Raw genomic sequence first — 12598 nt, forward strand, 5'->3', positions numbered from 1 at the left:
TGGGAGGTTATGGGACAAGGAGCAAGGAGCAAATCAGTATATCCATAGAGGCCGAGCTCGGCACCACACACACACACACACACACACACACACACACAAGCACTCACACTAGCACACACGCTACTTGCGAATGAGATAGAAATCCTTAATGAGCAAGATATTGTACACGCCAGAGTGATTACGAAGATGAAGGGATAATTCTCGGCCGGTGGTATCTTCCCCGAAACGCCCGTGTACGCCTGTAATGCTTCCCAAAGCCCCCTTTCGTCCCCTTTTGATAATTCGATGCGAAATCCATGCCACTCTGTCCCAGGTCCACCATCTCTCTACTCGTACAGCTTCCTCATGGTTCCCTACCCATGAAAGAGACAAATGCGTCGAAAACAGCTTATTCCACACCAACACCCTCCTCCGGAACCCTCAAGCTCCCAAGCTTATCATCCAACCACCGCGCCAGCTCCTCGGCATGCCGCCGCAACACCACGACGCCGGCGGTGTTCACGCTCCCGACGCTGGCGAGGGAGGTGGTCGTCTGGGCGCCGAGGCTGAGGATGCTGTCTGCTTCCGAGGGGGACGCGGGGATCTGGGAGGGCGTGCCTGTGCCCGCGCCACCGTTTGCGCCTGCATTCGCTTGGGCGTGGGAGTGGTGCGAGTGGTGTGAGTGGTGTTGGTCGGTAGAGGAAGAAGCTTGCTGGGCTTCGGTGGTCTCGGCGAGGGGCCCGATACAGACGAAGAGTAGCCCGCACTTTAGTCTCCGGATCACGACGACCCCGGCGGCAAGTTGGACTGTTATCGTGAGGGGTTTCCCTCCCGCTCCTCCCGCTCCCGCGTGGTATCCTCCATCTTCCGTATTTGCTGCAGCAGCACCAGACGACGACGGCGGCGTCGAGGACGACGACGGGAGCGCGTCGGGGATATCGGGCGTCGCGGAGGCGTGGAGGGCGAAGAGGGAGGATGCGACGGTGGACTGGGTGCGGAGGAGGGAGACGGGCTGCGGGGAGGCGTGGGCGAGCAGGCGGCCTGAGGGGGTCGCGAGGAGTGCCGTGTGGAGATTTGCGTTTAGGTTTGAGGCGAGGAAGGAGGTTAGGCGTTTTGTTAGGAGGAGGGGCGTTGGTTGGGTTAGGGACATTTTTTTTGTTGTTTTTGTGTGTCGTGGGTTTGGTTGTCGAGGGGGAGAGCCTGAGGGCGACGAGGAGTTTGGGAGGTTGAGGTTGTGGTGAGGTGTTGTAGATGTCGCGGTTCCGGTGTTCGGGAGGAGAGGAGGCGCGGTTTGATGCGGGTTGCTTTCGTTTGGATTCCGGTGGGTGTTCTCTGCTCCGTCTTGGATGCGTGCTGTCTATCGTCACGACTGCTGAACGTGATCGATGTTGAACCTTCGAAGCTAGGGCAAGATGCGTGTGGGAGGGCGAGGGATCGGTGATGGTCGGGTGGTGGTTCAACGATAGATATCCACACGACTGCCAGGTTGTGGTGGTGGACGGTGGAAGCTGGCGGGCAGGCTGTGGCACTCGGAGCTTCGAGGTCGCGCGCCAAGTAAAATTTGGGCAGCACCTGGAGGAAGGTGGGGCTTCCTGTCAAACGTCCGAATGGTACGTACCGACCGTAGGTACCTTCAGGTACCTTAAGGTAGGTAGGTAGTCTGTCCCGCAGGGAATTTGTGTAGGTTGTTACCTTAGTGCCCGGCATCTACTGCAGCTAAGGTACTAAGACAGCTCAACGTGCTCTTGTCGTGTGATTTCATGGAGAAATTGGATGAACTATGAGAGACAAGTGCGAACTACCTTAGTCATATAGCCTGAGAAGCCTTTTACTCATTCATGTACTGCGATCATGAAATCAGCTCATAGGAGCACACTCTCGAGGCCAGCAAGTGAGATTTCTCCCCTCGATATGCTGGGCACAAACCCCCCAAACACCAAACACGCACAAGAGACTTCTACCGCTAGTCCTTAATCTCGCCAGACATCTTATTCAACACCATGAACCGGTACCCAAGATCATCCAACACATCAATATACTCCCTCCCCTCCTCCGTCTCGCACCTCCACTCCTTATACAACCTCTCCATCTCCTCCGCCAACCCCCTCGTCTGCACAGCCGGCGTCTCGAGGTCATACTCCAGCAACATCCGCACCGCGACCTTCAAATAACACGAGTACCCCGACCGATGCAGCACCTCGTCAACATGAACATCCGCAGCGGCCCCACCGCAAGCCGGACCGGGACCCGCACGTGCATTCGGCCCCGATCCGGACGGCACAACGCACTGACACCCCGGGAAATTCTCGTGCAAGCACCCGCGCCTGCCCTTGTGCGTCTCGTTGTTGTCGATGCAGCCCATCTTCGCGCATCGCCGGATGTGGATGCACTGGCACGTCTGGCATCCGTCCAGGCTGGGGAGGGGCCGACCGGTCATCATGCGGAAGAGGACGGCGCCGAGGGCCCAGTGTTCGTCGCTGAGCGTGTAGAGGCGTTTACTCTGTCGGCATAGTGTCAGTGAGGCTGCGATGTACTTGTATGTAATATCTCAGGCTCAACTCACCTTCCTCCCCGTATTTAAATACTCCTTCCATTTCCCAATCATCTCCGTCAACCCCATATGCCCAATCTTAGGCGCAACCGGAAACCCAACGCTATGCGGAAGCGGCTCCTCCCTCTCCAGCGCCCCCTCCCGCCGCGCCGGAACCCCCGACACGAAAGCCCGGCCAAACTTGCCCAGCTTACACACGCCGTATGTTTCTTTGCCCCGCGAGTGCTGGAAGAAGATGGACTGCGCATCGATACCGCGATGCAGGATGGGCATCCACTCCGTATCCGTCGCCGCCCACGACTTCTCGCCAGTCGCCCAGTCCACCTCCTGCCGATACCCATCATGCAACCAAACAAGCGTACGTATCACAGAGGTGAGAACGTGCCAGCAGAGCGACTCAGGAAGAAAACACCCCGGCTCGTGCTCCGCGTGCCGGTGGTCCGCAAAAAGGATCTCGAGCGTGCCGGCGTCGCAGATATCCCAAACCAAATAGTCCTCCGTGGCCTGCTTCTCCGCTCGGGGTTCCACGGGCTGCTGGCGGAGGTACCCCGCGAGGGAGATAATGTTTTCGTGGTTGAGGATGTGGGAGACGGTGCGGCCCATGTTGTGCGTGTAGAGGAGGTCCATGAGGCCCTTGACCTGGCGCTGCTTCTTGGTCGTGAAGCTCATCGAGTACTTGCCGGCGTCGTAGTACTCGTCAAAGTCGTCCACCTTCCGCGCGATGAACTCTTCACCGTCGGCGTAGCCCGCGTGCTGGGCATTGCGCCGGGTGATCCAGATGTTCTTTTCGACTCTCTTGATGAGCTGGAATGGCGGCTGCGGGTGGTCTGGGTCCGCCTTTTCGGCTGTTGATGTTGACATGTTAGACCTTTTGGAGTATCAAATTGAGATATGTCACTTGAAAGGCATGGAGATGTGAGGGTTATGGTCAACTCTTGACATTTTTGAGAAAAGGTGATGCTGTCTTCTTTGTAGATCGTCCTGCCACAGCATCGTCGTTTGCTCATCAGGCCGCATGATCCAGAAGGGACCATGACCACGGTCGAAACAAAGAATAGCCCTATAGCTATTGTACTCTTTGATTCAACGGTTGCTGTCTTGGCATTCCGGAAAGGATCATAGAGTACGCCACTTGGCTAGCAATTATGACCAGCGTTGATGTGTAAGACATCCTTAGAATCAACCTCACAATGGTGCAAGTTACTGCAAATTGAGAACTGATCTGCTAGCATAAGAGCAATGCCCAACAGACGAACATCACGGAATATTCAAAACGCATGTCCTGCATCCCGCCGGTCGAAACGTCTGTACAATCGTTCGCCAAGGCAAACGAAGCAGTAGGCTCGGCCAAACGGGAGGGAGCATATGCAAGGAAACATTTTTAGTCGTTCGCGCTGAAGCCGCATACTCTGGTGACACAGAGCGTTTACCCATACCTGCAGCCATGGAATTCCTGGTGTAGGCTAGTCGCACGACTTTCAAACCCACCGTCATTTCTTTGTCGGCCTGTCGCATTCAAATTAGAATGGCGATAAAGATAGCCGAATGGCCGGGGTAATCCACGTGCATCCAGCACCCGCCAGAGTCCACCCCGCCGAGCAAATTGGTCGTGGAGAAGCGAAATGCTGCGTCTTCCGGATGTGGGAGGCGATCAAATTTGACTGAGCCCTTTTTTGGGTCGTGTTGGCCAAGACCTGCCGTCTGATCCGGGAGCGTTTGTCGACGCATCCCTTGGAGTTGCTTCCGGAGGCTGGTGCAGCGGTGTTGGTGGTCTGTAGGTCCATTGGTCCCTTGCGATGTTCGGGCTATGCTTTGGGAGGGAGCTGTAAGGAGGCACTCGTCGTAGCGTGGCACTGTACGAATACTCTGCAGACGCGGCGTCACTCTTCGTTTCGATGATACTGCTTGTCATCCACCCTGCGTTCGGCCGAACCGTCGAATGACATAAATGGAGGGACAATCAATGCGAAAGAGGGTGCACTGGCCATGTAGGAGGTAGAAGAAGCAGCAGAGGCAGCCCCGGGGTCGTGTATCCGCGAGCTTGCCGTCATGCATACCGTTGTATGGGCCAGGGCACGGCGTTTCAGCGAGACTGCTCCGGGCAAAGCTGAGCAGAGTTGAGACGGCATGCCCGTGTTGAAAGGCTGAGTATCCATTCTGGCTGCGACGACTGTGAACAGCCGGCGTCGTTATGAGTATAGGTTTGGTTCAGGAATAATTGTTTGCCATTTGTTGGGTGCCCGAGTGTTGGGCCTAACAGAGTCAGTTGTATTTCACTTGTAAGCCAGATCGGTAGGAACCGAGGAGAGGCCTTGTGGTCGGCCTCATCTCCACCACGCCGGCGCGGCTCTAAGGTAGTGTGTTGGAAAGCTGACGTTGCAGTCTGTGGGAGTGGTTAGTGACAAGTCCACGATGCTCCAGGCTTCATTCAGGACGGTCGAAACAACGCGACCAAAATTTAGTAAGAAAGAAACAGCTTTCCCGGCGGCTTCCCGCCGCTTCGAGAGGCGCAGGACTTGGGTCGATGGTTGGATGGGTGAAGCGGGCGCGTCCGAGCCGCGGCTGTAAAGATGAGGCCGCGAACTATGTGGCCATGCCGCCATGGTCAATCTCGAACCAGTGCCTGTCTCGAACAGAGCAATTGGCAGGCCTGGTGCGGGACGAGTTCTCCCATGGATTGGACGCAAGAGAAGATGCACAACATGAGAGGCTGAGGAGGCACGGCAAGGCACGGGTGGCGGAGAGACAGGAGCAGGACCGCAGAACTGCAGGAGAGGAGGAGAAGGAGGAGGAGGAAGAAGGCCGACGGAGAGGATACGTACTGTTGAACACTGTGAGAGACTGTAGAAGATGTGGGGGCCTTATCAAGGGCTATAATTGAGTTGAGCCAATCAAGCCCCCATATGATCACGGGAAATGGGACCTCAAACGCTCTGTTGGTGCGCTAATCCGAATTGGGCGAGTTTGCGACATGGGACCTGCGTTAAAGGCCGCGCTTCCGTTCGCTATTGCTCCACAAGCCTCTCCTCCTCTACCAGGATGGCAGGACCCCTCGGATGGTGGACGCTTGCTCGAAACCGCCAAACTGCCCTCGCCTGAGGAGTGTCTGCATGTATGCGTGTGCCCGGTCTGCGACTCAGCAACCCTCAGCGGCAATCATCAATTATTGGATCATCTTACCCAAATGGCCCCCCTTTCCTTCCCTTTTGGCACTGACCCGGTGTCTTGACCCTAGTCAGACTGTCAGACCCCCCCTCTCGCAGATCACTCTTCAAGGCCTCCACTCCCCTCTCACTCTCTCAGACTCTCCCTCATTCAAGGGTCACACGCTTCAACGCTTACCTCTGCGTCTTGTGCTCTTACACACAAACACGCCACACACATTCCTCCTCGAGCTTCACGAAGCACTTCCATGGCCTCAAGAGTAAGACTCGACGTTTTCGACCGAAACACTCCGATCGTGCGAATTATCCACGACGTCCGCTCCTTCTAGACTCGACCTTTGAACACACTCAATACTCGCTCACTCACTCACTCAATCACTCGCATTGCGCACTGTAACTCTCTTTCGCCCTTTTCGACATCCTGAGACTCAGCCTTGCAGCCCACGGCGGCCGATCAAACGCGGCTATTCACCCACAACCAGAAAACCGTCACCGCCTAACTTCAAGTGCTTGCTCGACGACTTTCAGCTGACCCCCATCCCCCGGGTCTGTCAATTCACCCTACGGTCGACCAGCCGACTTGGCTTTTGCTCGCTGTCGTCACGTCGCCACGAATCTTCACCAAGTCTTGATCCACCCTCAAACGCCCGGTCGCTCGACCATGCCAGCTTGACAATCGCGCGGTCCGAACTCTTGCGTCGCACATTCAGCCCTTTCTTCCTACCCTGGGACCCACATTCCGTTCTCCCTCTCGTTCAACAACCGAATCTTCTTCCTCTACTCCTTCGGCTTCGTTCCGTCTCAAGTATCGATCTTTCTCTCCTGGTCATCACCAAGAGAAACACTGTCGATTACTTCGCGGGCGAGTAACGACTTGTGTTTGCGGCAGGTCCGGGTTGCGTTATCACACACTCATTCACACGACGATTGGTCCCTCGGCGACCATCATCCTTCTTCTTCTCTTTCTCGACTCGACTGTGTCGGCATTCATCGATACAACTTTGACAATCGTCACCCTCGCCAATTCGCCGCCCACTCTTCAAGATGGGTTGCCTCACTCACCGCAAAAAGGTCATTGACCAACGTGCCGAGCAGAAATGGGACTACATCGTAGGTAGACCTCGCACGGTACAATATCCTTCTGGTGCTAACCTGTCTAGAACCTCAACGACTTCAAGTCACGAGGATGCCTCACTCCGTTCGCGTACTTTTACCTGTGGCTCATGTTGATCATCTCCCTCGCCGTCTATGGCGTTGATATGTTCACTGCCGTCAACCTCCTGGCTTTCGACCGCTGGTCCTCCGAGATAGACCCCGCCATCGACTTCAAGATTTCAAAATGGATCTTTTCCATTTCCATCATCGCCTCCTTCGTCAATCTCGCCTTCGAGCACTTCCGCGCGCACCGCGTTATGAAACGAGGAAACGTAGCTGAATGCTACCTCGACACCATTGCCGTTCGCCTCGAGAGTATCCGATTCGGAAAGGGCCAGGGTTGGAAGCGTTTCTTGGTCTTTGCCGAACTCACCAAGAGCAAGAAAGGAGCCGAGTACATTGCTTTGTTCACCTACTTCAGCTTTCAATGTAAGCCAATCCTACCTTCACATCGGGGTCGTTACTAATCTTATGTAGCCTGGATTCGTGTACTGGTCTGTTCCGGACCTCGTCAGGTCGTCAACGCATTGACTCTCAAGTCTGTCTACGACGCCAAGCTTGCTGTTCACGAAGTCTCCGTCGAAGGCTCCCTGCTAGGTTTCTTTGATAAGATCAAGACGCTTGCCACGGAGGACTACCAGCAGGCTCTCATCCTGTCGGGTATGGTCTTCACCCTACTCATCTGGGTCTTCTCCGCTCTCTACCTCATTATGGCCGTCCTCTTCTACGTCTTCTTCCTCTTCCACTGGATCCCCAAGGCCGATGGAGGTCTCTCAGGCTACTGCGAGCGCAAGGTCACCAAGGCCCTCATGAAGATTGTGACAGTCAAGGTCAACAAGGCATTAGCGAGACAGGAGGAAAGCAAGAGAAAGGCAGAAATGAAGGCGGCCAAGAAGAACGGCGAAAAGTTGCCTCTGGAGCGACAGGCAACTCTGCCGACTTTACCCAATGTCGGAGACCCAGACAAATTGGCCGAGATGCCCATGTTTGGCCGCAACGATACCTTTGCGACACTGCCCGCCTACGAGTCTCGTCCTGGAACCCCCGGCAGCATCGAGCTCAACTCCATGGACCAGAAACGCCCCCTGCCCTCAAGAATGGGCACCACTACTTCCACTGCCAGCTACTCGTCGCGCGCACCTCTTGTTGGCGGCGCTGCCGACTTTGGATACCAGCGCTCAGGTTCTCCGGCCCCTTCTCTGCCACCCATGGACTTGAACAACTACCCTCCTCAGCGCCCTGGCACTTCCAACTCCCAGAGGAGCTTCCGGCCTCAAATCTCACACGTGCAAACCAACTCACAGAGTTCCCTCCGTGGTGGTTTCTCGGAGAGCCCCTCCACATACTCCCCCGATACGATGCCTCCCTTCCCTCCGCCTGTGAGATCCAACACTGGCCGATCGGTAGAAAGCTTCAGATCGCAAAGACAAAACACTTACCAGAGTGACCGTGGCACGCCCGCGCCCAGAGGCACCTACGACGACTACTCGAGCCAATCGAATGGACGGGCCAGCCCCGCGCCCTCAGCATACTCGAGCCGCGCTCCTGCACCCATGCCCCGTGGCCCCGGCCCACTCAATAACACACCGTACCAAGCGTACCAGCCGTTCAACCCGCAACGGAGTGCGACTGGCCCGGTTCCTCCGCGAGGCCCGCCGAATGCTCCCACGCGGAACATGACAGCGCCCGTGCCTCCCCGGCCACAGGACGACTACTTCAACCGTCCCGGCACATCACAGAGCCAGAGACCGAGCCCTCGCGGCCCGGGATACGGCTACAATAACGATGTAGAATCTCAGAGGGACCCGCGTTACTAGGAGTACCGTGCTCCTTTCTGAGGCTCATAGATCGCGTGCGCTTATAGGGCTTTGCGGCTACGTCCCGCATTTTCTTTTTTTCATAATGTCTTTATGATTCAAAAGGGGTGTCTACTTTTGCGCTGGGAACAAGCGCACATTTCACGAAAGGCCTTTCTCGTCATTTCCTCTTCGCCCTCGTCTAGGCCTCTTTCACACACTTTCTTCCTACTAGGAAAATACAAAGGTGTAGAGGCCGAGGTTGAGGCTGCTCCTCCGTCTTTTTACGACCATCCTTTCGATACCCCCTGAAACTTTTCGCTTCATTCTCCGTTCGTCCATGTACTACTAGGAATTTCAGGGTCTACTGGCTACAGAAGTGCTCCAAGAGCCGCTAGAGAGAGGAAAACCGCCAACATCCAATTGTAGTTTTAGAAATTCAAGAATAACAAAGTCTATTGATGACAATCCGATGTTTACACTTTCTGCGTTTATTTGCCTTTGCGATGTTCTTTATACTTGACACTGTATTTACTAACGCCCCCCGCGGCGCCAGGGCCCCCGGCAAGCTCGCAACGCCGCCAATGCAGGCAATTAAAGTTTTGGACCCGCTTCCCCGATGTGATCACCCCCTAGCACAGTCTGGCAGTGTCAGGTACTTGTCTTCACCAGCTGTCAACCTACGTCAGGCCGTCAGCTTTGGAATCCCGCCTTCGCTGATCACGACATGCGCCCTTCGGTGCTTGATTTGTCACCCGGAGATGTCAATTTCATCCTCCAGGGCTCACAGAGATGCGCTTATTATTCATCCCATGGTGTTGGTGATGATTTCTAATGATGAGATATTTCTCCGCCTTTCTCACAATTCTCACAATTCATGAAAACAGCGGGATGATCACTTGCGACTAACACTCTTCCCATAGAGACATCTCATATGAACTACACCCTCCTCCTAACAACACTCCTCTCATCACAAATCCTCACAAGCTCAAACCTCTTCCACTCACACCAAAACACCAACACCATGCCAGGCAGAACAATACCCTTCCACCAAGGCGAACTCGCCCTCCACGAGCAGCTCAAAATCCCCCGCCACAGAGCGAACCCCACATCCGCGGGCCTCCCGCCCTCCTACGGCAACCGCATCGCCGCCGCCCCGCTCCTGGCCCTCGGCACCCTCGATGCCGAACGCCGGCCCTGGACGACGTTATGGGGCGGGGAGGCGGGCAACGTGGCGAAGCCGATTGCGGAGGATGTGCTTGGTCTCAGGAGCGTGGTTGACGTTGTTGATGATCCAGTGTTTAGGGCGCTTTGGGGGGCTGAAGGTGAGGTACATGAGGAGGAGCAGCATTTGCAAGAGGTTATCCAGCCTGGGAGGGGCCCGGATGGAGGGAAACTCGTCTCTGGGCTGGCCATCGACCTCACGACGCGGGATCGTGTAAAGTTTGGGGGCAGGATGGTGGCCGGGGCTGTTACATTCCCCTCGGATGGTGATGCTGCCGCTGAGGACCGGAGCTCTCCTTCCGCCTCCTCTGAAGTACAAATCGCGGTACACGTCGAAGAGAGTCTGGGAAACTGCCCCAAGTACCTCAACAAAAAGGACGTCATCCCGCGGGCGTCGCTCGTCAAGGGCAGGGTGGAGCGGGAGTTGCCGCTGTCTGAGGAGGCTGTGGAGGTTGTGCGCGGGGCGGATATGCTTTTCCTCACGAGCGGACACGAGGAGGGAGGGGATGATGGCGGTAGTAGCGGTAGCGGTGGTGATAGCAGCAGTATGGATACGAACCATCGGGGAGGCTCAAGGGGGTTTGTGAGGGTTGCGAGGAACGATGAGGGTGGCGTGGAGATTGTGTATCCTGAATGTGAGTTTTGCTGCAACCCCCCCCCCCCTTTTTTTTTTTTGAGTCATTTGGATCGAGAATTTATGACGGGAAGGCTAATCATGGGCGCTTATAGTTTCCGGCAATCGATTATATCAGACGCTGGGGAACCTTAGACTGAACCCCTTGGTCGGGATCGCGATACCAGACTTTGAGACGTCAGACGTACTTTACGTGAGTATTACTCAATTCTCCCTTCCACTATATACACCACCCACACATATTGACCAGAAGGCTAACACTTGGAGGTGGGCAAAGCTCACGGGATCAGCATCAATACTCGTAGGACAAGATGCGGCAAACTACCTCCCGCGCACGAAACTCGCCGTCAAAATCACCGTGTCGGCCGCGGTCTATGTACAGTCCGGCCTACCCTTCTCCGGCACCCCGCTCGAGCCGTCGCCGTATAATCCGCCCGTGAGACCGCTCTTCTCCGAACAGCAGCATGTCCTGAGCTCGGCTGGGGAGAGTACAAGAACGGCCACGCTGCTACGCCGCGAGATCATCACGCCGACGATTGCGCGGTTCGTCTTTAGCCTGGAGCCCGCGGCGCAGTGGGAGGCGGGCCAGTACGTCACGTTTGATTTTGCGGAGGAGCTGGATGTTGGGTGGAGTCATATGCGCGACGACGAGCCGCAGAGCCTGAATGATGATTATGTGAGGACGTTTACGGTTTCGAGTCCTCCTGGTGACAACGGAGGGAAGGAGTTTGAGATTACGGCGAGGAGGAACGGTCCCGTTACGAATTTGTTGTGGAGGTGGAATCTGAGGGTTCCGTTGGAGGTTCCTGTGCTTGGGTTCGGCGGCGAAGAGGCGTTTAGGATGGGTGGGAGGGGGAAGAAGGGTGACGACGATGTTGAAGAGGTGTTTGTTGCTGCTGGTGTTGGGATTACGCCTTTGCTTGCGCAAGCTGGTGGTGTTTTGGAAGCTGGGGTGAGGATGAAGGTGTTGTGGACTGTGAAGGGAGGGGATGTGAAGCTGGTTAGGGATGTTGTTGGGAGGATTCCTGGGTTGGCTGGTGTGCTGAGGGTGTTTGTTACGGGTGAGGTTGGGGAGGCGGAGGAGGCAATGTTACGGGAGTTTGAAGGGCTTGGGGCTGTTGTTGAGACGAGGAGAATCAAGGCTGGCGATGTGAAGGATGGCGGTATCAAGAGGAGATACTTTTTGTGTACTGGACCGGAGATGCTCAGGGTTTTGAATGAGTGGTTGGAAGGCGAGGATGTGGCATTTGAGGACTTTGCTTTTTAAGGAGACGGGGGAATATCTTCAAATGTCTTCAAAAAATTTCCAATCTACCAGTCAAGCTGTCTAGGAAAAGGCTTCAGTTTCAAGCGTCGAAGAAGGCAATGTAAACATTACTTGTTGATTGTACATGGATAATCAACAGAAGATATGAGAGGCGGCACGAGTAATCGTGTTTTGCATTTGTTCACCGAAGCTTAGACTCTTGTTGATGATAACCCTCAAGTCTTTGTGTAGATATTCGTATATTGTTCTTCAGTATACTCGGATTCTGGGGATTGAATGTGTATCTACGTATGGTGGCAGCCTGACTGTCAAAGGCATTCAGGAGCCACTGCTCACATGGCGGCATTGTTTAGATGGTGTTTACGACAATTAACCAAACAATACCTTATCATATGGGAGTATCGTATCTAGAAGCGTTAGCTCAGAAATCCTCGCCACATCGTGACAGACAGTTAGGAATGTCTAATAAGGTTTTGTTATAAAGCTCTTGGATAGGTATTGTAAGCCAATCTGGAAGAGCGGAGTCCGCTCAACTACCGACAACAAGACGTCTAGTTAAGACATTAAATCTGGGAGAAATTCTCGCTAATTCGACTCAGAAAAGGCATGATCATCCAATCACAGTTTCGGGATTGGTTGGGCAAGATTGAAAAGTTAATCAGCTTGCAAGGCGTAAAGGTAACATCAAGTTGAATCATTACCAAAAAGGAAAGAGCAAAGGAAGTGTAAGCGAAAACCCGCACCTGCCCCAACTCAGTAGGGAGTCCTGTATCGTACAGTACATCTGGCACCAGCCGGCACTTGCAATTCCCATCGCCGCGATCCTCA

At 54.9% G+C, this 12598-nt stretch overlaps 4 protein-coding genes across 4 annotated transcripts; 2 read left to right on the top strand and 2 right to left on the bottom strand.

The window, feature by feature from the left end:
- Positions 1–388: 388 nt before the first annotated feature.
- On the bottom strand, positions 389–1129 carry N0V96_006332 (uncharacterized protein; the record flags this gene model as incomplete). The annotated part of the gene is made up of 1 exon (XM_053190810.1): positions 389–1129. One exon carries the CDS (start codon positions 1127–1129, stop codon positions 389–391), a length of 741 nt encoding a protein of 246 aa, XP_053051728.1.
- Positions 1130–1942: 813 nt separating this feature from the next.
- N0V96_006333 (uncharacterized protein) lies at positions 1943–3391 on the bottom strand (the record flags this gene model as incomplete). The annotated part of the gene is made up of 2 exons (XM_053190809.1): positions 1943–2479; positions 2543–3391. 2 exons carry the CDS (start codon positions 3389–3391, stop codon positions 1943–1945), a joined length of 1386 nt encoding a protein of 461 aa, XP_053051727.1.
- Positions 3392–6738: 3347 nt separating this feature from the next.
- On the top strand, positions 6739–8666 carry KCH1 (Potassium transporter; the record flags this gene model as incomplete). The annotated part of the gene is made up of 3 exons (XM_053190808.1): positions 6739–6804; positions 6855–7278; positions 7327–8666. 3 exons carry the CDS (start codon positions 6739–6741, stop codon positions 8664–8666), a joined length of 1830 nt encoding a protein of 609 aa, XP_053051726.1.
- A 1003-nt stretch (positions 8667–9669) lies between these two features.
- On the top strand, positions 9670–11770 carry N0V96_006335 (uncharacterized protein; the record flags this gene model as incomplete). Its single annotated transcript, XM_065757682.1, has 3 exons — positions 9670–10504; positions 10599–10696; positions 10754–11770. The coding sequence occupies 3 exons, from the start codon at positions 9670–9672 to the stop codon at positions 11768–11770; spliced, it is 1950 nt and encodes a 649-aa protein (XP_065613599.1).
- Positions 11771–12598: the final 828 nt, after the last annotated feature.

This window comes from Colletotrichum fioriniae, assembly GCF_027942845.1.
Source record: "Colletotrichum fioriniae strain IMI 355084 chromosome Unknown scaffold_7, whole genome shotgun sequence".
NCBI classification, from domain to species: Eukaryota; Fungi; Ascomycota; class Sordariomycetes; order Glomerellales; family Glomerellaceae; genus Colletotrichum; species Colletotrichum fioriniae.